Raw genomic sequence first — 24,828 nt, 5'->3', positions numbered from 1 at the left:
CTTTGTGGAAGCCAGCTTGCTGGTAACGCAACTGAGGGTCGACTTCTTTCTTCATTCTGTTCAAGATGACTCTGTTGAACACTTTGCCTGGGGTTGACAGAAGAGTTATCCATCCGTAGTTTGTGCAGTTACTCAGGTCACCTTTTTGACAGATCTTGAGGAGATAACCCTCCTTCCAGTCTAATGGCACATTTTCCTCTTCTCGGATCATTCCATACATGGGGTAGGGCATGTCTACTGATGTTTCAATGTCTGTCTTCCGTGCCTCTTCAGAAATGTTGTCATGGCCTACTGCCTTCCCTTTTCTCAGCTGCCGTATTTTTTCCTTTGTTGGTCTGCTGAAGTTGATTGGCAAGTCCTTGTCAGCTGGCTGATTGTCTGATGGAGACTGTGGCACGGGCTGGTTCAGCAATTCTTCATAGTTCTCCACCCATCTTAGTTGTTGGCTTTAGTTACTCATGACTGATTTTCCAGCTTTGTCTTTAACAGGTCTTTCTGGCGTGCTGCACTGGCCGGAGAGTTTACATGTTATGTCGTAGAGCAGGGGTCTCCAAACCGGTCCTGGAGGGCCGGATCCATGCCAGATTTTTAAAATAACTACATGTATCTCAATGGGGATATCCAAAAAATCTGGCATGGATCCGGCCCTCCAGGACCGGTTTGGAGACCCCTGCCGTAGAGTTGTTTCAAGTTTCAATGGCTGAGAATTTCCTTGTTAGGTCATAGAGTACTTTCAAGTTTCAATGGAGCGCTGCTTCCTGGGCTTCTGCCACAAGACCATCGGTAAATCTTTGCTTGTCTGCTCTTAAGCTTCTCTTTGCTTCCTTGTCAGTTTTGGTGTATTTGCTTTGAACTTACGCTCTTTCTGCTCTTGTTATGCTGGAATTGACTGCAGCTTTCTTTTCCTTCATCTCTTGGAGTTTGTGGAGAGTCTTGGATAGATACATTCTTTATGCTGGTGTTTTTCGGGACCCAGTAACTCCTGACAAGTTGATGTCACTGCTTCTTTGATCTTGTCCAACTGACTTTCTACTAGATCTTCGTTCTCCTCTAGTTATTGCAGGACTTGAAGCTTGTTATTGAGAGTAACTCTGTTCCTGTCCATGATTTAGTGGTGGGGTTATATCCCTGGTGTTGGTTTGTCAGTTCCATCCATACTTTCTTCTAGTTTAACGTTAGCCTGGCTAAGACTAGGTAATGGTACAATAGAATCAGCAGTTACCCTGCAAGGGTATATTTCACGGTCCCCTAAGGGATCCTTAGTTATCAAAGGATGGTGACAAGAAATATGTATCAGAGCCAAATACACATCACACAGTGTTCATTTAGCTTTTTTTTGGTTTATTTATTCATTTTTTTGAATACGTTTGTCTGAATCATTTAGACTGACATGGGTTACATTTAACTCCCCATATTTTGTGAGATAGGGAAAAGGGAGACAGTTCTCTCACAATACATTGATCAAAAAGGGTTTATAAAATACATACGCGTCCCACACACTCCCAAACACACCAGCTAAACTCACACTCACTTTCAAACTAATCAGATACAGGCAAACATAGTCACATACATCTATTCATACCATTCATAATAGTGCATCAGGGCCTGCAGAAAGAATATAATATAGCTGCATAGACAAAGGTCAGATTGTGGAGGCAGGGGGAGTTGAAAAAAAGTAGTTAACAATAACTAGACTTCCGTCGTCCACAAAGTTCACGCCAACGCGCATTTCGATGTATGGCCTAATCAGGGCGGTGATGTACCATGGGGTGGGGGCTCACACACAAATCCCAATAAAAGGAGGGGGTATAACCCAGAGGTGGGCAACACTTTCTTCAGGCTGCAGTATTTAAAGATTATCTGAGGTGTGGTTTCCTCTCCTGCATGCACGAAGACTTTCAACGGTTAGAGGAGGAGGTTCTAAAATCTCTAGTCAGGCCTTCATTAAGTTATGTCTGAAGGGGTTTTATATTGTGATGGCCTTTCTTAGAGTTAGAGGAGCCAGTGGATGGAATTTCTCCAGTGTGAAGGGTTTTATTCTCTCTCAAGGTAGGCGGCTTTCAATTTGGTGGGTGGTAGTCTCCAGGGTCGGGTGACTCAATCCGTCGTAAAGGATCAAGTAGGGCTACAGCGCCCGAGGGGTCAGCGGGGGCTAGATACAGGCAATGGATTCGGGCCCCGGTTCCCAAGGTTCTATACGGACCGCGGAGCGGCGTCCTCTTCAATAAACAGACTGGCGCAACTACAGCAGTCGAAAGAGTAGCGGGGGCTTAAGGTGCTTGCAATGGATTCGAGCCCTAGTTCCTAAGGCTCCATATGGACCGCAAAGCGGCGTCCTCTTCCTAGGTAAGACTGGCGGACTAGGTGATGGTCTGACGCCACAACCGCTCCTCTTATCACTCTCACAGCCTGCAGGGACCGCCAAAAAATTGGCAATGCAGGCATGGTTAAGCATGGTGCAAAATTGTACAGTATATGTGTACTGACTGCATTCCTTTGGATGGATGATAAATACCCTGACAATGAAGAAAAGTAATAAGGATAGAGGAATAACTTTAGAAATTCAATGAAGTAATTGTTAGAAGTGGGCTACTGATTATTTATTCCTTATGACTGCCATCTGGTGGTGGAGGGTAAGTGTGAAGGGTGAGACTGCAATTTTTGTTTTTTGAAGTGAGAACGTTTCTAGATAGGGTCGGTCCTTTTGTCTGTCCCTGATTAACCGCTTGCATGTGGCGCGCATTTCCCTGCTGTGTGGGCGAAATTCTACACGTGCGCAAATGGGACGGCCCCCTGGCGTCTGGCATCACGCATGGAAGAGGCTAAGGCTTCAGGAATACTGTTGTTTTGCCCTTGTTTTTCTTATTCCTTCTTGAAACCAGCATCAATGATACTTGCTGTGAGAGCCATCACCTTGCACAAAGGCTGCACCTCAGAAACAGTAAGAAAATGATACATGAAAGAGGACCAATCAAAACTGTTTCTTAAATGTAGATAGTGGATTCACTTCCCCTGTTTGGAAAATGCATGTACAATCGAGATCCAAATCACTCCACTGTGTCCCACCTCTGCCTGAAAGCAAGGGAATGATCCACTGAGTACTTGAAGGACTACTGTGTGATCAGGTTTGGATTCTGAATGCGAGACAGTTTCTCATAGGAAAGGGGATATCACCTGAAGTCTGCACTCTGCTTGTGGAAGTGAGGATCCTCCTAGAGACCTAGTCCTGCTTGCCTGCCTGCTGAAAGAAGGAAGGAGAGTGCCCAGCTCTGCAGGAGAAAACTCTGTCCAGGAGGGGAAGCCCAGTTTGCTCCCACCTCGAGGAACCACTAGAGGGGCATGCTAATATAAGAGAATGAAGCTAGGAGTGACCGGTGTATAAAGGGCCCCTCAATCTCCCATAGGGTTGTTACTGTAAGCTGCGCCAAAACAATGAAATTGTAGAGCATCATCAGTGATCAGCATTCTGACTTGTGCCTGAGAGAACGGTGTTGTGTTGTGAATAATCATGGATCGAACTTCATGATGGTAAGTTCAGGTGTAGAAGTAAAGAGAGCCCCACCAGGAGCAGTGTATGTGCTGCTCAGCCCATACACCAACTGCCAACCTCACTCATCCAACATTCCACAGTATCATCACTCATCCAACATTCCACACCACACTCACACTGGCTGAGCAGCAAGTATAACATGCTTCCTCTATTCACGTCTTAGTCCGATGTTCCTTGTCATCAACCGACATGAGAACCCTGTTTAGACCGGAGGTCGACAATGATGACACCCAATTACTGATGACCTACACAGAGGCTGCACCTGCCATCCAAGTGAGCTGTACCTAGCCTAGAGAGGCTACTATTGTTGAAGACATGTGCTGCCGTGCTGATCTTGTCAATCTGTGATGTTCTGGGAATGGTCACAGTAGCGCCCATCACAGGAGCAACCCGTCCTGCACTGTTAAAAATGCATCTAGAGAATGCAGGTAACTGTGGAGCCAACACTGTGAGTGGACCAAGAGACTGAGGAAACACAAAAGCCTCTGCCATAGAAACTCAAAACTATTAATGGGTGAACTTCAATTGATGACATCGAACTGAACTATTGTGTGCATCTAAGCTTTGGGATATTTTGATTGAACTGTACCTGTACTTAACCAATGCCTTACCCCATGTTATACACTAGGAAACTCTGTTAGAAAGAGCAGAGCACCGAAAGAGCATACTACCCCACTGAAGATTGCAAACAGTATTACAAGCTTGAGTCTGAGACTCCAAATTGTGCTGTCTAGTACCACATTATGCTGACTGTTTTCTCTTAACCAAAACGAAAATAATTGTGCTAGACAATACGTTATTGTGTCTGTTGGTTGACAGTTGAGTCCTGAGCTCCTGCCCCCCCCCCCACTACCTCCCAGAGAAGGCTTTGACTGCTTATGTGTAAGTGTGGAAAGGTAGTATTTTGCAGAGCCACAGTATATGGACCCCAGAACACCAGTAGCATAGGACTGCAACCACCATGGCTAATGCCCAGTAGCCCACGTCAGCCACGCACTTCCCTCCCCGACTGGGGTCTATCAGTCTCTATAGTAGGTTCCATGTAGATTTAATCTAATGGAAAATACACATGGAACACCCCAATAAAATTAGAGCTGGGAAATCGAAAATCCTTGCTTTGTCCTAACTGTATGTGCCTCGGCTTTGCAAGATTAAGCTGTGTATGCACAGCGGTAACAATTGAGAAGTGGGGTATAGCGCATTATTGTTAAATCTGATCAAATCTGCTTCTGTTCTTAAATAAGATGCTGTCACTTAGTTATTTTTAAAAATCACCTGTTTTTACTATCACCGATCACAGAGGCGCAAAGTACAAGGGGAACCAATCTGAGCTAGCTGGGGGTATCAATCATCTACTTGCCTTTCATTCGTTGAAGGAGCTATAGGCTCCCGGAAATTTTAAATGTCTATTATGCCTTGCTCGCGTCAAAGGCAAGCCCGAATGCGCCCTATGCGCCCAGTTTGGGCCAGGGACTAGTCTGTTCTCAACAGACACGGTCGCTCCAGACGCTGCTCCCCGCTCCGCCTGCCTGCTGAAGTGCCTCTTCATCCCCACCTCGCTCTTCCGCAAGTACCCACAGAGTGTGAATTGAACTGCCTTAAGGAAGGAACCTCGTTGTGCATTAGTGTGCCATAGCGCTCCGCCTGCCTAACTACGCTGCTATTAATCACCTGGCATTTTGAATATTGCAGCGCTGTTGTTACTGTTGTCTGCCTGATCTCACCGGTGCCTGATCAAGATCGCGCTATTCGATTTCTGTGCCCCATTCCGGTCAGATATCGGCTGAGGCCATTTTGTTATTGCTGTTGTTGTTGTTGTTTGCTTCCTTTGCCTTCCCCGACCAGTCCCCGCCCAGCTCCCGCCTCCCAGCTGACCACCCCTCGCCCCTCCCCCCTCTCCATCCACTTATGACAGTTGTGGGTTCGCGCAGCGTTCACGCACAGCGGTCGCGCCCCATTCGCGCCGAAGGTGCGCCAAAGGTAAGCCCGTCTACGCCCGTCCGCGCCTGGACCGCGCCCAGCGCCAGACCCCCTGGTCCACGCAATGCCCAGCCCTCCCGCATTACTTACGACGCCTCCACCCTCCTAGCCCTTAACCCCGGCCGACTCTCCAACTGCGCCCAAGCCGCTCCTGGACACACCCATGGACCCTTCACTTGCTACTCCTGCAAGTTCGACGGCACCAAGAAAAACTCCTCATCCACGATCACACAACCGAGATCTGACTCCAACCACCTAAAATGCATCCTGCTCAACACCCGCTCAGTCCACAGACACGCCATCGACCTCTGGAACCTACTAGACACCATTTCTCCCGACGTCGCCTTCCTAACAGAAACATGGATGAACGCCTCATCAGCTCCAGACATCACCATAGCCATCCCGGAAGGATACAAGATCATCCGTAAGGACCGCACCGACCAAACAGGAGGAGGCATCGCTATCGTCCATAAGAACTCCATCCGCATCTCAACCAGCTCAGACGTCAACCTTACCAGCGCCGAACACCTTCACTTCCAGATCCACACCGACCCCAAAACCACACTCAGAGGCACACTCCTCTACCGACCTCCAGGACCCCGTGCACATTTCAGCGACGTTATCACTGACTTTATCACCCCACACGCCCTCCCTTCCGAGGAATACATTCTGCTGGGAGACCTCAACTTTCACCTACAAAAGAGCAATGACAGCAATGGCACCTCCCTTCTGGACAATCTCGCCAACCTCGGACTCAAACAACTTGTCACTACGCCCACCCACATCGCTGGGCACACACTCGACCCTATCTTCACCTCCAGCAAACATGTCTCCTTCAGTCACACCACTACTCTACATTGGACGGACCACAGCTGCGTTCACTTTATCTACAAAAAGACCACAACTCACAACCATCCTCAACCTACTATGCGAAGAAACTGGAACAAAATCACCATCGACCAGATCTCCTCATCGCTTCTCCAAAACCCCCCTGCCCACTCCTCAAACCCCGACCAAGCAGCCATTAACCTCACCCAATGGCTATCCAACAGCGCCGACACCCTAGCACCGCTGAAAAAACGTCAAATCAAACTAGGCAGCAAAAACGCATCCTGGTTCAACGATGATCTTAAGAAATCCAAGAAACTCTGTCACTCCCTCGAGAAGGCCTGGAAAAAAGACCCAAACACCAGCACCAGGGACGCCTTCAAAAACGCCACCCGCATACACCACCAACTAATCCGATCTGCCAAGAAAGCCGCATTCAAAGACCGACTAGACAACAACGCCCACAACAGCAAGGAATTATTCAACATCGTCAAAGAATTTACCAACCCCTCAGCCAACTCCAACAACATCACCCCCTCTCAAGCCCTCTGTGACTCCCTAGCTTCGTTCTTCCACAACAAAATCGCAGACATCCACAACAGCTTCGACAACCGACCCGGAGACCAACCCACCCAACCTTCTGCAGGACCTTCACCCCCCTTGAACATCCTTAATGACTGGAACCCAATCTCCACTGAGGACACCATCCGTCTGATGAACTCCATCCACTCAGGATCCCCCACAGAACCCTGCCCTCACCACATTTTCAACAAAGCAGACTCCATCATAGCACCACACCTTCGAGACGTCATCAACTCCTCCCTCAACTCCGCCACCTTCCCGGAAAGCTGGAAACATGCAGAACTTAGCGCCCTTCTGAAAAAACCCACAGCGGACCCCACCGAACTCAAAAACTACCGCCCCATCTCGCTCCTTCCATTCCCAGCCAAAGTCATCGAGAAAGCTGTCAACAACCAGCTTGCCGCCTTCCTCGAAACAAACAAATCCCTCGACTCCTCACAGTCCGGCTTCCGAGCCAAACACAGCACGGAGACCGCCCTCATCGCAGCAACAGACGACATTCGAACTCTCCTGGACAATGGAGACACAGTCGCTCTCATCCTCCTTGACCTCTCCGCAGCCTTCGACACAGTTTGCCATAGCACCCTTCTACAGCGCCTCAGAAACATCGGAATACAAGGAAAAGCACTGGAATGGATCACCTCGTTCCTCACCGGAAGAACCCAGAGAGTCCGCCTCCCACCATTCAACTCAGAGGCCACTGAAGTCATCTGCGGCGTACCCCAAGGGTCCTCACTCAGTCCCACCCTCTTCAACGTATACATGAGCCCCCTCGCGGCCATCGCACGCCAACACAACCTCAACATCATCTCCTACGCGGATGACACTCAACTGATCCTATCACTCACCAAAGACCCTAGCACCGCCAAAACTAACCTACATGAAGGAATGAAAGAAGTAGCCGAGTGGATGGAACACAGCCGTCTGAAACTGAACTCAGACAAAACAGAAGTCCTTATCTTAGGTACCTCCCCCTCCGCCTGGGACGACTCTTGGTGGCCAGAGGCCCTTGGAAAAGCACCCATCCCGACGGACCACGCACGGAACCTGGGCGTCATCCTGGACTCCTCACTCTCTATGAACAGACAAGTAAACGCCGTTTCATCATCTTGCTTCAACATTCTTCGCATGCTCAAAAAAACATTTAGCTGGATCCCCACCGAAACCAGAAAAACGGTCACCCATGCACTGGTTACAAGTCGCCTGGACTACAGAAACACCCTATACGCCAGTATCACCGCAAAACTCCAGAATAAACTCCAACGCATCCAGAACGCATCAGCCAGACTCATACTAGACATCCCGCGTAAAGACCACATCTCTAGTCACCTGAAAAACCTCCACTGGCTCCCCGTCAATAAGAGGATTACTTTCCGACTCCTAACCCACGCACACAAAGCACTTTATGAAATTGGACCCGAATGCCTCAACACACGTCTTTCCTTCTACACCCCCTCCCGTCAGCTACGATCCTCCAATCAAGCCCTTGCTACCGTACCTCGCATCAATAAAACCACCATGGGAGGTAGATCCTTTTCCTACCTCGCAGCTAAAACCTGGAACTCACTCCCCACTCACCTTCGTCTCACTCAGAACCATCTAGCATTCAGAAAGCAACTTAAAACTTGGATATTCGACAAATAACTCCCCACCCTTCTTCAAGCGCCTTGAGACCCTCCGGGTATGTAGCGCGCTATATAAATCTTTTGACTTGACTTGACTATGCCCAAATCTATAACTACTCCTTAAATGACATTAAAAATCTTTACCTCACTAACTACGACCTAGACCCACGGTCAGACAAAAACTACATGAATTAGGCATCCTCAATACTACTACCACCTCACCAACTGCTGGAGGTATATTAGACCCTTCTTCTAACATGAAACCCTGCTCCACGTACAGTACCCATAGTGTTACCCTTTACAAAGTTACAATCTATTATCTAAAAACATGCTCCACAGTGAAACACCAAACTGAATTTTTCCATTTACTTGAGTCAGAATCCCCAGACATTCTGCTATTAACAAGAGAAATCCTCCTCTGATATTCTTGCCGCACTACCTGACAACTACTACATCACCCAAGCTGACCGATCCCTGGTAAAGCAGGAGGTGGTGTAGCCACAGTAATTAAGAATACCTGGAAATTTAGCAAATTAGCCTCTTCAAATATTCCAGCAGTAGACATCTTGAAAATCAAACTGGAAACGTACGCTCCCCCCCCCTTTATTTGTTCCCACACTTATCGACCCAGGAATACATGCAGTATTTTCCCCAGTCTATTTTGAAGCCATCTCCCCTTTTCTCGTCATCCATGCCAAAATTGTACTGGTGGAAGACTTTAACTTTTGGGACAACAATGAGAATGGAGGACATCTCTCCTCCGATTTCTCGGATTATCCCAGGAACTTAAATCTTGAGCAACAGGTGCAGATACCCACTCACACAAGCCTGGTCCTATCACAAGCCAGGCTCACAGTGACCCCATGCACTTGGTCGGACCATCATCCAATTAAATTCTCACCGACAGGTCTATTTCCCCATAAGCCCCCACCTCAGCCTGGACTCCTTTCCAGAAGCTGATCACGAGTCAACTTAAACTCCTTTTGTAACTCACTGATATTAACTCACCTGATCAAGATAATGACATCGACCAATACAGAAAGGTGATATCCAAGTGGCTCACAAAAGCCAGCGATACTCATGTGCATACCTAGAATAAAACAGTCCAAACGTCAAGAAGAAAGGACGCCAAGAAGAAAGGACGCCAAGAAAGGACGTCAAGAAGAAAGGACGTCAAGAAGAAAGGATTTAAAGCTTGAAAAACTAGGCCTACATCATCACAAACGTAAATGGCAGGACATTTATACAGCAGAAGCCTGACACTATCTACAAAACCTTAAGCAATATAAAAGTGCACATTCAGCAGGCTAAATCTGTTTTCTTCACAAACAGAATTGTCTCGTCCTCAAATAAATCATACGTGATATTTGGAAAAATTTCGAATCTTTCCAACCTTGACATTACCCATCACTCCCTCCCAGACTCTTTGTGATGCCCTCAATACCTACTTCATAGATAAATCAAGACCATTAAAGCAAACTTCCCTACCAGCTCTCTCTCTAATCAGAATAATCTGGATGACATGAACCCTGTCACTCTATCTCCATTCCCAGAAATGTAAGGATTGCCTTAAGAACCTACTGATAAATGTAAAATCGAGCTCTCCAAATGCCCCTTGTCCTCCCAAAAATAAATTAAAAGCTCTTTCTGCTATTCCAGATCCAGTCTTTTTCCTTCGCAATCAGTCCCTCAATTCTGGAAAAGTACCCAGTGCATTCAAGGTAGCAGTAGTGGTACCTCTCCAGAAAAAAACATGGTGAAGACCCCTTCACCTTGAAAAACTGCCACCCAATTCCCCTCTTACTTTACTTAGTAAAATTAATAGAGGCACATGTGGCACGCAATTGTTGCACTTTCATTAAAGAGTCTGAATTTCTGGAGCCTTGCCAAGCTAATGTGTATCCGGCCCAGCCCACTGAAGAAGTCATACTCCAGGTGGTGGATGACATGCAAGCAGAAGGGGACACTCAAGGTCTGGTCCTCCTTGATTTATCTGCAGCCTTTCACACAGTAGACCACAACGTCCTGGTAGACTGTGCCAAGTCCGCAGGACTGGGGTGATTGGCACTCAAATGAATTATCTCCTTTCTAAGAGACCGATCCCAGTCTATTTGCCTAACTCCATTCACTTTTTCTCAGGCCCACCCATATTGCGGAGTCCCCCAAGGATCCTCCTAATCTCCTCACCTCTTCAACATATACATCCGCCTCCTAGTACGCACGCTCCAAATATTAATTTTAACATTTATAACAATGCAGATGACATGTACTTACTCTTCAAACTAGACAATTCCCCCAAATCTAAAGAGCATTTTCAATCTACAATGCTGTTTATCCATGATTGGATGAGCAGCAACCATTTGAAGATTAAACGCGGCAAAAACTGAAGTCATCATTACAAACATAAGCTTGAATAGAGGACTGATACTTCTGGCCCCCAAGCTGGGAGATCCCCCCCCCCCCCCCTCAGATAAAAAAGCAGTAAAAAGTCTCAGGATAACCATCAATGCTGATCTATCCATGAAGCCACAAATCAGCTCAGTGATTTCCTCTTTCACACGTTCCGCAAAATAAAACAAAAAAGCAACATTTCTCACCTTTGAGGCCATTATCTAGGTTACTCCAACTGGCTTTACATTGGTTTACCCAAAGGCCTCATTAAAAGACTTCAAATTGTCCCGAACCAGGAAGCCCGTCTAATCTATAGGCAACCACTGGCTGCCTGTAGAACAGAGAACAACGTTCAAAGTGGGATGCACCATCTTTAAATCATTTCACAGTAAAAGCTCTTCTTCATCAACTTTCGAATCTTGAAGTACATCCCTACACACCCACTCTGCTCACTTGAACTTCTTATCAGTCCCAAACTTTAAGAAGAAGAGACTGGATGGCACCAGATTTTCAGTTTTCAGCCCCAAACCATGGAACTCCTTTCCTCTTGAGGTAAGATCTGCAGCTTGCTATCCAGAATTCAAGAAATCATTAAATATGTGGTTATTTAGAGAAGCATATTACTAAAATACTGCATAATCTAAATCTCACCTACTTGTTCCCACTATAGATCCATTAAACCGTTTGATTTACGCCCGCTTTATAAATGCAGTAACATAACATAACATGAGGACAAATACATTTTAGAGGTCTGACCTTTGATTGATGTGACCCTTGTGAAACATAGTCTTGTTCTGTGGGTTAAATAAAGCCGATTCTTTTTTACATTACATGAATTTGTATATATTTTGGGGGAATTTAGCACATAGTATGACGCATTGAGTTATACCATATGTTAATGTTGAGGATATTCTGCACGAGGAGGAAATAATACCAGTTTTTCTAACGTTATGATGCCAGAGATTCCTCTTGTCTCAAAGATATTATTACATATACTGATAAATATCTTGCTTCAATATCTTGAGTTTCTTTCACTTTCTAGAAGACTTGGAGCGTGATGAAGAACGGCCTCCGGAGCAGCTCTGTCGACTCCAGGAAAGAGACCGAGACCGAATCTTGGACATGGAGTGTGACTTGGAAAGGTCCCAGCAAGAGGTTTTCTTATGTTTGGCAACGTAAAGTTTCACAGCGGGTTCACAACATGTAGTCACTGTTGGCAACGTATAGTTTCACAGCGGGTTCACAACATGTAGTCACTGCAGGCCTTGGAGTCGTCATCAAACCAAGGCACTACAGGGATCCGTCACAGACATATGTTTGGGCCAGTCCATACAGGGTTTAAAACCTGGGGTAGCATCCGTTGCACACTGAAGACATTTTGGAGGTAACATCTCAGAGAGGCAAGAAGAGAGCTTCGGACCTGCATCTGGAGGCATGGAAAGAACTGAGTGGTGAGTGGTGCCTATGTACACATCATTTCCAGAGCAGAATTGAGTCAGTGCGGGGCCACACTATGCTACCTTGCGGCAAGCTGAGAAAGTTCTGCAAAGGTTATGGGTCCAGTCTCACCCTTGGGGAATATGAAAAAGGTGAGGAAACTTCTGCGAGAAGTCTTCATCAAACAATAAGGTTACGCATTGGCTATATAGAAATGCAAAATCTAATTCTCGTGTTTACATTGACATATTGTTTGAGTGAAGGGTGGGATGGGTTGACTCCCTGAATAAACATTTTGATGGCAACTTTATTATTGTTAATTTTAGATACACCCATATAGCGTGAGGTCTTGTGCAACTACGCTTTTGGGACAGTATGTTAGGGACCATGAAGATTTCGTTCATGGGCTACTTTTATAGACATCTAAAATCAACCATTCAGGCTTGTTCTTCATCCCCATTTTCTACCTCCTTTCGGCTCCCCAACTTCCTACTGACAATTGTTTCTCAGAGCTCTTTGATCTACCAGGAAATGACTGACAGAGCTTGTGCTGCTCACTTAGCTTTTGATTCTCAATTAGATTGGTTTGCTAGTCATAACTCTCCCACTTCTAATAACTATGTGCTTGAGCTTTCTGTGGCATCCTGTCCTAGGAAGGAAATGTAGTGGAAGGTGGATTGAAAACAGAGAATTGTTCTTGGGTTTTTTTGTGAATGGTTTGTGCAATGTTAGTAGGGCCAATTGACCCTGGATACTTGGTGAAGCAGGGGGCTAGAGCCGTGGATGAAATTTGCTTAAGGAAAATAAATACTTCTTTCACCAAGACTACCTTGTCTTGCCTTACTGGAACACCTCACTCTCCCTGATACGTATTAGGTATGAGCAGCTTGATAGCTCAACTGACTCCATGCCCACACCCTTTATTGTTCATGACTTAAACATTTTGAGCTGAAATATAGCGAGTGTAACTGCCAAGCATAGAAAACTGGGTTGACAATATTAATTTGTTTGATGAACAAGTTACTTACATTTGGTAATGCTTAGTCTGGTCGAGACTTTATCTAACCAAATATTCCTGACGTTCTGAATATTCTTCAGGCATCAGAGGGGATCCAGAAAAGTGTGTCATGGGTGGGGGTGTGCGCCTCTACTCTGATGTTTCGCTCTTGAAATTATGTGCAGGCCCATTTAGGCACTACTTCAATTCGCCGACGTCAATTGCTTTGAGGTATTGTGAGCTTCAAAGCTAATCGGCTTTGACCAGTGTGCAGATTCCTAGACTTGGGATTAATGGATAGAGCCCAATCACAGAAGAGGATGAGGGGGTCAGTGAGAAATCTGTGCTCAGATAGAGTTTCTACCAGAAGGAAAATGCTACTTACCAGTATGCATCTGTTCTTGGCATGTTGAGCTGCAGAGTCATACACTTAGCAATAGATCGCCACCTGGTGTTGGGCTCGGATGATTGCAGGTTGTTGTCTTCTTGGAAGAAGTCTTTGTAGTCACGAGATAGGTGACTCCTCCCTTGGACAATACTGCGCATGGTCATCGACTCCATCCTCAGATTGTTTTTCGCCATGATGGGAAATGATGGAGTTAGTATAAGTAAAGAGAAAGAATGTCCATGCGTGTGCATCTAAGTAAGATGAGTACTGGAACGGATAATAATAAAAGGGGTCTTATCATGCGCAAACTTAGCCCAATGGGCGTCAAGGGATACAAGTCCCGGGGAGGCGGGAGGGCGTGTACGACTCTGCAGCTCTACATGCCAAGAACAGATGCATACTGGTAAGTATCATTTTCCGTTCTAGGCATATGAGCTGCAGATCGTACACTTAGCATCGATTGTGCAGCAGTGTCTCCCGAAGCGGTAGTCGCTTGTATCCGTTGCAGCATACTGAAATAGTGTTTTAAGGACAGCTTGGCCTACTGCAGCTTGCTGCTTGGCTTGCACATCAACACAATAGTGTTTAGTGAAGGTGTGTATTGTAGACCATGTTGCTGCCTTGCATATGTCCTCTAGTGGTATATTTCCTAAGAAAGCCATAGAGGCTCTTTGTTTGCGAGTGGAGTGCGCTCTAGGAGGAACCGTTAGTGTACGTTTAGCTTTTTGATAGCATATTTGTATACACTTTACAATCCATCTGGCAATTCCTCCTTTCGAGATGGGATTGCCCTTGTGTGGGGGAGAGAAAGATACAAATAGTTGTTTTGTCTTTCAGAAGGATTTAGTCCTGTCTGTGTAGTATAACAGAGCTCCTCTAACATCTAAGGTGTGTAAAGCACTTTCTGCAACAGATCCGGTTTTTGAAAAAACACTGGTAACTCTACTGGTTGGTTAAGGTGAAAAGGGGTAATTACTTTTGGCAGGAATTTAGGATTAGGTCTAAGAACCACTTTGTTAGTATGTATCTGAAAAAATGGCTCTTGTATTGTGGATGCTTGTATTTCACTAACTCTTCTGAGAGAGGTGATGGCAAAGCAGTTTTCCATGTTAGGAATTGCAACTCACACTTGTGTAAAGGCTCGAAAGGGGGTCCCATAAGTCTTGTAAGGACCACATTTAGGTTCCAAACTGGAGCAGGTGGCAACCTAGGTGGGATTATTCATTTTAATCCATCCATAAAAGCTTTGATTGCAGGTACTCTAAATAGAGATAGATGTTGCCTATTCTGTAAATAGGCTGCAATTGCTGCCAGATGCAGGCTTATGGAAGAGTAAGCCAAATTGGACCTTTGTAGGTGTAGAAGGTAGCAAATAATATTTTGGATGGAAACATCCAGTGGATCAATGTGATTATTGTTACAATATATTGCAAATCTTTTCCACTTAGCGGCATAACATGCTCTGGTAGTGAGTCTTCTAGCTTCTTTAATTATGTTCATACAGTCTGGTGGTAGGTTTAAGTAACCGAACTCTAAGACTTCAGGAGCCAGATCGCCAAATTCAGTTGGCTTGGTTCTGGGCGTCTTATTTCTCCATGGTTCTGTGTTAACAGGGATCGAGTGAGCCGTAATTTCTGATGTGGAACCAGTGAGAGATCTAGTAGTGTGGTGAATCACGGCGGACGTGCCCATGTGGGAGCCACTAGTATTTGTTTGAGAGACTGTTGTCTGAGCTTGCGTACTACTAGTGGAATGAGTGGGAGAGGCGGAAAAGCGTACGCAAATCTGCCTGACCAGTTCATCCATATCGCATTCCCCTCCGACCGTGGGTGTGGAAACCTGGCGGCGAAGGTTGGGCATTTTGCATTTTCGTGGGTGGCAAACAGATCTATCTGTGGATGCCCCCACCTTTGGAAGAATGGTTGAAGTACTTGTGGGTGTATCTCCCATTCGTGAATCTGTTGTGACTGACGACTCAACAGATCTGCTATCTGATTGTGAATTCCTGGAAGGTGTTCTACTGTCAGATGTATGTTTTGAGGAATGGCCCATCTCCAAATGTTCTGTGCAAGCTGGGACAGTTGCAGAGTGTGTCCCCCCCTGTTTTTGTATATAATACATGGCTGTCATTTTGTCCGTCCGGATTAGGACAGCTTTGTTTCGTACTTGTACCTGAAACGTTTTGAGTGCTAGAAAGATTGCTAGCAGCTCTAGATGATTGATATGGAACGGTCTCTGTTGGTTGTTCCATTGGCCTTGTGTAGTATAATGCAAGTGATGGGCTCCCCATCCTGTGAGGGATGCATCTGTTGTGAGCACTATCTGTGGAACAGGGTCTAGGAACGGCCGTCCCTTTGTCAAGTTTTTGGTGTTCCACCATTGCAGAGAGAGATATGTACGGCTGCCTACCAACACCAGGTTGTGAGCTGACCTTGAGCCTGATTCTACTGTTGTGCTAGACATTCTTGTAATGGGCGCATTTGCAGTCTCGCGTGAGGAACTATGAAGATGCAAGACGCCATCATGCCTATTAGTCTCATGAACACTCTGGCTTGGAGAGACTGCTGGTGTTGAAAAAGGGAGACTAAGGTCTGAATGCTCTGTATCCTGGCTTGACTGGGATACGCTAGAGCTGTAGATGTGTCTATGGTACCTCCTAGATATTGATGAACGTGCGAAGGCTCTAGGTGCGACTTGGTGTAGTTTATTGTAAACCCTAAGTCGGGCAATGTCTGAATTGTTTGTTTTGTGTGTTGTACACACTGGTTGAAATATTTTGCTTTTATGAGCCAATCGTTGAGGTAAGGGAAGACATGTATCTGTTGCCTTCTGAGATGTGCTGCTACTACTGCTAAGCACTTTGTAAACACTTGCGGTGCTGCTGTGACCCCGAATGGAAGGACTTTGAACTGATAGTGCTGTCCTTGTATGACAAACCTTAGATGCTTCCTGTGCGCAGGATGTATAGGAACATGAAAATAGGCGTCCTTTAGGTCTAGTGTTGATAGAAAGTCTCCCTGTTGTAGTAGTGGGAGTACTTGTTGTAGAGTGATCATGTGAAAATGATCTTATTGTATGTAATGGTTGAGGGGCCTGAGGTCGAGAATTGGTCTTAGTGTCCCGTCCTTTTTGGGAATTAGGAAGTAATGGGAGTAAACTCCTGTTCCCTGTTCCTCTAAAGGACCTACTTGAATAGTAGGAATAGATTTGACATAGGACTGAGGTCAGTATGTTTCTATCGAGTATACTAAACTTAATTGTGTGTGTGCCGTCTAACTCAGAGGTCACTAGAAACTTTCTTGTATAAACAAGAAGGGATTAGTTTCTGACAACCGCATAAACAAGTCAACTTTGTTTCCCCTAAAACCGAAACATATCTCAGGCGTCGTGGAAATAATAAATAACTAGTTCACTCAGCCAATCGTGCATGCTTCGTGCATGGCAAGGGCGCCTTATAGTTGTCAAAAAAAAACTTAAGTCTAGGTATTAATCCATGAAGGGTAAATCCAAAGAAAAGATCAACAAGTTCCCTTATCTGAGGGTAACGTTTGACCTTTCAAGTTCCTAGGCTTTGTCTTCAACCAGGAAACAGTGATTCACTCAAAGTGCTGCGTTTCCTTTAAATCTGGTTTGTAATATAGACAGACAATTGATCTATTAGTGGAAATCTACAAAAGACAATGTATACTAATCTTGACCTATTGCTCTTACATCTAGGGTATAGTGACGTTATTAGCCTATAGCTAGATGAAAACCAGGTTTGCAGGTGCATTCTGGTGGTTCCTATGAGTAACCCGCAACATGCTGTTCACCAAGAGTTGGGCTTGGATTATATGGAAGACCAGATTAAATGAGCCCTTCTATTACTATGGTCTTTGATGTGGTATAATGATCATGCCTTGGTGAATAAAAATATAATAGAGGACTGATTATCATGTGAATAGGGAATTTAGATCCCTTTGCTGTGATGCATTATGGCTACAACTCTTAAATTGATTACAGTATCCATCTTTGATAATCCTTTGGAGCTAAGAAAATTGGATAGAGATTGCATTATAAAATGTTTTTGGGAAGTTTCTGCAATTTTTACCAGACATTTTCGTGTATTTCTTTAGTTCCACTCCTTCCGAGATTGTAATTCAAAACATTTAGACCTGCCCTACTTTTTCTGTAAATCTTCAGTTAACCCGTCTGGCAGTATGTTCTTTTATCAAATTTACTAGTCAGTATAGAAATACTTTTAACCTTTTGAGTATAGGTGGTTGAGATCACTAGCTCATTCGACTGAGATGAAATTAAGTTGTCTTTAATGTTGTACTAATGTTTAAGTTATAGTTCATTTAGGTCTTACCTTATATAAAAACTTCTTAATGTGCATCTTAACCTTTCTAGGTTTAAGAAAATGATGGTTCTTGATAAGATCATTTTGTATATTTTTTACACAAATATATGTATGAATTCTAAGTGTAAATCCCGGTTGGTTATATATTGATTAAGTGCTTTTATGACTATTAAAAAATTATTCACTACAGAATAACAAAAGAAGAAATAAAGACAAGATTTACTTACCATGTTTCTGTTTTTATAATTTCTTTTTGTGAACCTGTTTTTCTTGTTGCCTCCCTTATGCCGTACGGAGCTGTATAAATATAAAAATGATAAAAAATCAATTGGCATGCACATGCATCAGATCACCAAATACATAGTATGCACTATGTGTTGTAGAAAGAACTGTAATCGGGATAGTCAAGTGTATGTTATCCATGTTTCTGCCAGGAAAGTCAATCTAATCAAAAGGCAGGAAGAAGGAGAAGATGCCAAATTGTGCCTGTTTGGGGTTCCCAACATGGGGTTGGCGGAGAGCCTCTACAGGCCAAGTGAGCATTAAGGGAAGCACCTGTATCTGCGCATTCCCGGCATCAATGAATAATGTGCTGATCTCTCTAATTTATAGTTACTATGTTTCCCACCAAAATAAAAGTGGCCTACATTACTGAATTAGATGGCTAAAAAAATGGTCCATGTTTGCAAAGTGGGGCAGTTCTGAACTCACAAAGACGCTGTTATAAGTCATTCGGAAAGTATTGAAGCATGGATTTAAGCTTGCTGCAGGCAATGCTTGTTTTTAATATCTGGGAACCTATCATAGCTCATAATGCTTAACCAGTCATTAAAGAGACAACTGATTCACTAGCTTCACTTTCACACACTTGGACCAAAATAGAGACATACAGACTGAAAGGGAGAATTCTGGAGGTTGGGGGAGAATCAGCATGCATAAGGTTTCAAAAATGTGTATTCTAGGCTAAAATTATCGAACACAGCATAGTGCCTACAACCCTATTCAGGCCGGCAGCGCAATGTAGCATTGGGTATAGCAGTATAGGCAGTGGAAAAATACACAGCAAGCCGCCTGCAACCACGTCGGGCCGGGCGCGTCAGGTGTAACATTTTGGCGAATGTCTTTTTAGGGCTGTGATTATAATAAACAAACCTGAAGAAATAAAAATTACCACTTAAACATTGTTGACATTATAAGTTATCCATTCAGATAGCATGGACGTACTGGTAGCATCACAAGTGTCACTTCCCTAGTCCCTGTCATCCCCCTGTGTGTTATCCCCAACCTAAGTGAGAGTTAATGTGCTTCAGCTTGCATTTTCTTCAGTCGACCCCTTTTCGTGAGGTCAGGGCTCAGTGAATGTGTCTGTGGTGGTGGTCTGCTCCAGGAGATATGTTTGGAGTGGAGCCCATATGTCGCGGGACGGGAAGAAGGTGGCAAGAGCTCGGCATAAGTGTGTAGTTGGTCTTGGCAACAGATAAGGTCTTGCAACCAGTCTTTAAACTTGGGAGCTGTCCCTCTACCCCACCTGCAAGCGATTCGCCTCTTAGGGAAAAGGAGCACTAGGGAGACATATTTCCGCACCGCAGCAGCTAGTGCCTGAGTGAATCACTAATATATGTATTCGACACAAGATCCAATCATTTCACGTTCTTGCTTGAGTTTCTATGTAGGGTTCAAAATTATCAAAGCATAATTATCAAGTGTTTTACAAGACTTGGGAGGCAGCATATTTACTATAGCTGTACCATCTCATATTGACATTTACCTTTGGAGCAGTGTTGTGTATAGTGGTACTTCTGTCAACGCCATCCAATAGCTACGACTTCTGTCCTTCTCTGAATTTTCCTTTTACAGATATATATGGCACAGAAGACTGATTTTCATGCTCGAAAAATGCTTTCTAATTACCATTTCTAACCTGACAACCAATATATAATCTAGCAAACAGATTGGAATTACTTTTTAACGAGTATCGTTTGTCTTTGACCTCAGAGGTTTTACACTGCTTGGTACTGAGAAATTGAAGTTTGTTCCTTTTTTATTGTATCTGTTATGGACTTCGAACACGTTTGTAACACCTCATGAAAATAGGAATTATATTGCAATCTACCCATTTCATGTGCTTTTAACCAATGTGATAACTGTAGCAGGCATAACTTCGTTGCTGTCCAGATTGAATAGATCACCGTTCTCCTCTATAAACATATTAACAACTTCCTCAACTGTGTACAGCAGAGATCTGGCATCTTTTGTGAAAGCGCTTTGTACACTAGGTATTTATTCATGGTGGCACAGGTTGTTTTTTTTGGCATTCATGAATGGTAGTTCAAACTCATTTACAACTCTGGAAATCTCGGGCTCAAATATCATCCATCTTCTGAGAGCTCCTGGATTTTCCGTCAGACCTACAGGACCTCTTTCTCCCTTGATAATAGCAGTTTCCTGCTCATGATTTTGATCTAGAGCAATTGATGAGAACAGGTGGCTGCTTTTATTGACAACAAACTTTCCTTTAAGAAACTCTTAATATATGTGTGTGTGGCGTTCTGCTAGTGTTGCCTTGTCGCAAATGTAGACAGACAGCCATCAAGAACAGTGACTAAGATTTGTAGCAAACATCCATGGAACCATTTGATCATGTACTTAAACATACAAATCAAAGTTATCCTTGCTAACTGTAGAAACAAATTCACGTGCAAGTATCTGCAGATCCATAACAATTGGCTAAAATTAGAAATGAGGGTGCTTGTTCGGTTTCCACTTAATCCAGTTAGAAAACTCCCTAATTTCTTAATCGGACTATCTAGATAACTTTGATAAGCCTTCCTCTGTAATATGTACAATGCAGCAACAGTAATTTGTTGAGCATGAGGTGTAAGGGCAAGTGTAAAACCTTCAATACAACATCAGCTTTACCTATAGTAGTGATGTCAACTCACACCAACATACTGGTCCATCCACTGCTTGAAAGCCAGTCTCCAAGTACTTTAAAGAAAGTCATTTCGATATGAAGTCCCTCCCCCATCATCACAACATATTTACCTTTACCATATAGATGTGGTACATCTAACTGAATTTGTTTTGCTAGGGTAAAGAGAGGCTAGTCCATTGAAATAAAAGGTGTTTGCCCTGGATTGAGATAATGAACAGGCTCCTTAATGACTTTCATGCAATGCAAGACAATGCATTTAAATAAGCACTTTCTATGAACAGCAGCAACAATGCAGTACTTGACACGGTCAGCTGGGGCGGAGAAACCAGAGGGAACATGGCGGCGGCAGGCTTACGCCCGTCGCGGAGCTCCGTAGCTCAGCGGTACTGCAGATGACAATGGCGAAAGCAGGAGGCGGTTTTGATCTCCCTATGCGGTGAGATAATCAGGCTTTTATTTTCTCCTTCTTTGGGCTCTTTTCCGACACGTATTGCGGTTCTGTCGTTTCAACAGGAGATTCAACCACAGCGCTCAGAGGCGCTAGGACCCCGAGGACGCATGGTGTGTGGAGGCGTAGGAAGCGTCGAGCTCAGCAGCAGTCGATCCTCCCCTGGGCCAGTGTCAGGAGCACCTTCACCGGGGTTAACGAAGCCAGCGTTCTCCGTCGGTGAGCGGCGGGTGAGGTTGTGGTCTCGTGCACAAGCTGCACTTATCTCTATTCAATTTCGTGGACCTGTCTACCGGCTCCAGGTAAAAATATCCGAGCAAACTGCAAGTGGAGCAATCATCCTAAACACTGGTAAGGCGGTTTTTAAAGGGGGGAGCTGTATGGATGTGCAACTGGTGTCATCTGTTAAATCAGCCCAGCCTTTACCAAACACAACGGGGTTGTGGAGCCTTGTTCTAAAATAGTTCCCAATCTATCAGCTGAGGGTCGAAGTGAGACCTCGGGGGAAAAAATCTGTATTTAATCGAAACAGATATCTACTTAGGTCCAAGCAAGACCTGAAGTTAAAGGGGGTACTGAACTCTGCTGACCAGTTGGAGAGAGGTGGTCCATCACCTGTAACTCCTTTAAAAAAGAAGGGACAGTTAGGAGTAAAGAAAGCCGGGGCATCAAAGGGGACCGGTCAATCTCAAAGAAACACTCCATCGCTTGAGGCTTATTTTAAAATCATGGAGCGCATGGCGGATCCTAAGGAAAAGGCGAGTGAGGGTACGCTGTCTCAGTGTCAGTCTCAGTCCCAGCCTCAGTCCCAGTCCCAGTCCCAGTCCCAGCATGAGCCCGAACTCGTACCTGAGTCAGCAGTAATAAGGCTGGAAAACCGGTACACACCTCTCGAAATTGCACAAAAGGAAGCGGAGCCTGTTATTATAGTAACAACTGGTAGTGCGGGCTCTCCAGTGCCTGTAGTAAACCCCACACAGGTTCTCCTAGCGCCTTCCCAACCACCCTCGCAACCAATCGGGCTGTCTAGTCTCTCACCACCTTCATCAGCACAGGCTTCAGCGGGTCCCATTCAAGACTCCAGGACCCTCCAACTACATGAGGGTTTAACAACAACTCAGTCTGAAGGTGAAGGCTCCTTATTTAAATCCCTCAGGGAGGATCTCATGAGGAAATTTGAGATCTCGGAAAATAATCAGAGGAGCCTTCACAATAGATTCGATCATCTCGAAGCAAAATTAGAGGACATATCTGTCCGTACAAATGTGTTAGAATCTAAGGTTTGTCTATTATCCAACACCGCGCTGGGTAACGCTAAAGATATAAGTTCTCTAAAGGTACAAAATCGTTCATTAGTGATGGATATAGAGAAACTTGAAATGCACACACGCAGAAACAACCTCCGAATCTTGAAAATTCCTGAAGGAGAGGAAGTTGAAGACATTAAGGGCTTTGTGTGCAAGCTCCTACGAGAAGGCGTTCTGAAGGATCGGCCAGACATCGATTTGGAATCAGAGATTCAGAGAGTGCACAGAGACCCCTTTAGGTTACATCCTGACCGGAAGGCCCCAAGGAAAATATTGGTTAACTTTCAAACTTACAGCATTAAGGAATTGATCTTAAATAGGTGCCTCTCTAGATCTTCTTTACATCATCGAGCCAATCCTTACTTAATTCGTTCTGATATAGGGGTCGCACTGCCCAGAGACAGTGGGAATTAGGCTCCAGGATGCCAGAACTCAGGTCTTTAGGAGCACAGGTCCAGATGAAGTTTCCCGCACTGTTAAAGGTTATGTGGAACAACAAAATGTATAATTGTAACCACCCAGAGGAGGTAGAGGATCTCTTATCAAAAATGAGAAAATAGCCTGCCATAAGGTATTAATTAGTTGATGGTGGAGCTGCCACAGTGGTGAACTAAATTGAGAAGTTGCGGTTAGTCAATAATAAAGTCAAAAGTGTATAAGAAACCAGTAAATACAGAGTACTATATAATATAGATGGAAGATATGTCAAGGGGAGGGGAATAATTAATTGAAAAAAAAAAGGGGGTCTTCTTTCAGTGTTCGTTCTAATGATAAATCTAAGTAAAGAATCTCCTCCTTCACGCTAGCAAATCTAGCCAAAACAAAAAAGAGAGAGCACAGGTATAAAATAATCGTATATAAAAAAAAAAAAAATTGGTTTAGGGAGAAAAAAAAAATGTCTTATGCACATGTTAATCCTGCACCAGCTATATATTAGTCTGCAGTACCGCAGGAGCTGGGGGTTCCTCATAGGCGAGACCAGCGCCTATTTTGATGGGGGGGTTCCCTGCGGGTGGGTTAGGGATGGGTTTAGGGGGGGAAGGGTAAAAATAAAAAATCCTCATATAATGTAAAAACCAGCAAGTCAGTCAGCACACTGGAAGGTGGGAATGTCACTTTTTGTATAGAATATCATGGCTGTTAGCAGGCTGAGTAGTAAAAAAATCCTCTCCTGGAATCTCAATGGAATTGGGAGCGTGAAAAAACAAGCTAGGGTGTGCGAATTTTAAAAAAATTCAGAGGCCTCAGTCTGTTTACTACAGGAAACACACTTAGAGGCAAAGCTGTGTAAACAAGTTTTTAGTAAGCTATGTTGGGTAGAAGAGGTACTCTGTTCAGGGCAAAAGGGGGTAACAAGGGGGGTAGCCATAATTATAAGAGCTAACAAGGGAATAAAAGTCCGGAAATGGGACACGGATCAGTCCGGAAGATGGTTAGTGGCGGCTTTGTTAATAGATAATGCCCCTTACACCTGTGCGGTGTATTATGGTCCCAACGAGGATAACTCCAACTTCCTTCTGAAGTTGGAAGGAAGTCTACTACAGTATAATGCGCCAGTAATATTAGGAGGGGACTTTAATCTGGTTTTTGATAGTATGTTGGATCGTACATCTAGAGTAAAATATTCTACTCCAAAAAATTCCCTCCGTATTTTAAGAAATATTATGAAAGACTTTAACATCCTAGACGCATGGAGAGTTAAATATGGTGCTCTTAAAGAGTATGCCTTCTATAGCAAAAAATATAAACACTACTCAAGAATTGACTATTTCCTGTTAGACCGCTCTTTAAACCCCGACTTAGTGTCAGTAACCCATACACCGCTAGGTATCTCTGACCATTCAGTGATAGAACTTATAGTGAACTTCAGATTTAAGCCCACTGTGGCCAGATGGACCCTGGACAGAACTCTCATGTTGGAAAATCAGACTTTGTCCAAGATCAAAGAAAGCATAACTGAGTTCTTCCTTTTCAATACTTTTCAATACAGGATAAGGTACAGAACAACTCGTCTGGGA

At 44.4% G+C, this 24,828-nt stretch overlaps 1 protein-coding gene across 1 annotated transcript in view; it reads right to left on the bottom strand.

Annotated features, from left to right (window-relative positions):
- The window catches only part of TRMT11 (tRNA methyltransferase 11), a 361,711-nt gene that overhangs the window by 197,554 nt on the left and 139,329 nt on the right, over positions 1-24,828 (bottom strand). The window contains exon 10 of the mRNA XM_086926991.1: positions 18,348-18,417. Within this exon, the coding sequence (XP_086783117.1) occupies positions 18,348-18,417 (70 nt within the window). The remainder of the gene's footprint in view (positions 1-18,347; positions 18,418-24,828) is intronic.

The sequence above is a fragment of the Lissotriton vulgaris genome, chromosome 6 (genome assembly GCF_964263255.1).
Source record: "Lissotriton vulgaris chromosome 6, aLisVul1.2, whole genome shotgun sequence".
Lineage (NCBI taxonomy): Eukaryota > Metazoa > Chordata > Amphibia > Caudata > Salamandridae > Lissotriton > Lissotriton vulgaris.
The sequence above is the reverse complement of the archived record's forward strand: the minus strand, read 5'-3'. Positions and strand labels throughout refer to the sequence as shown.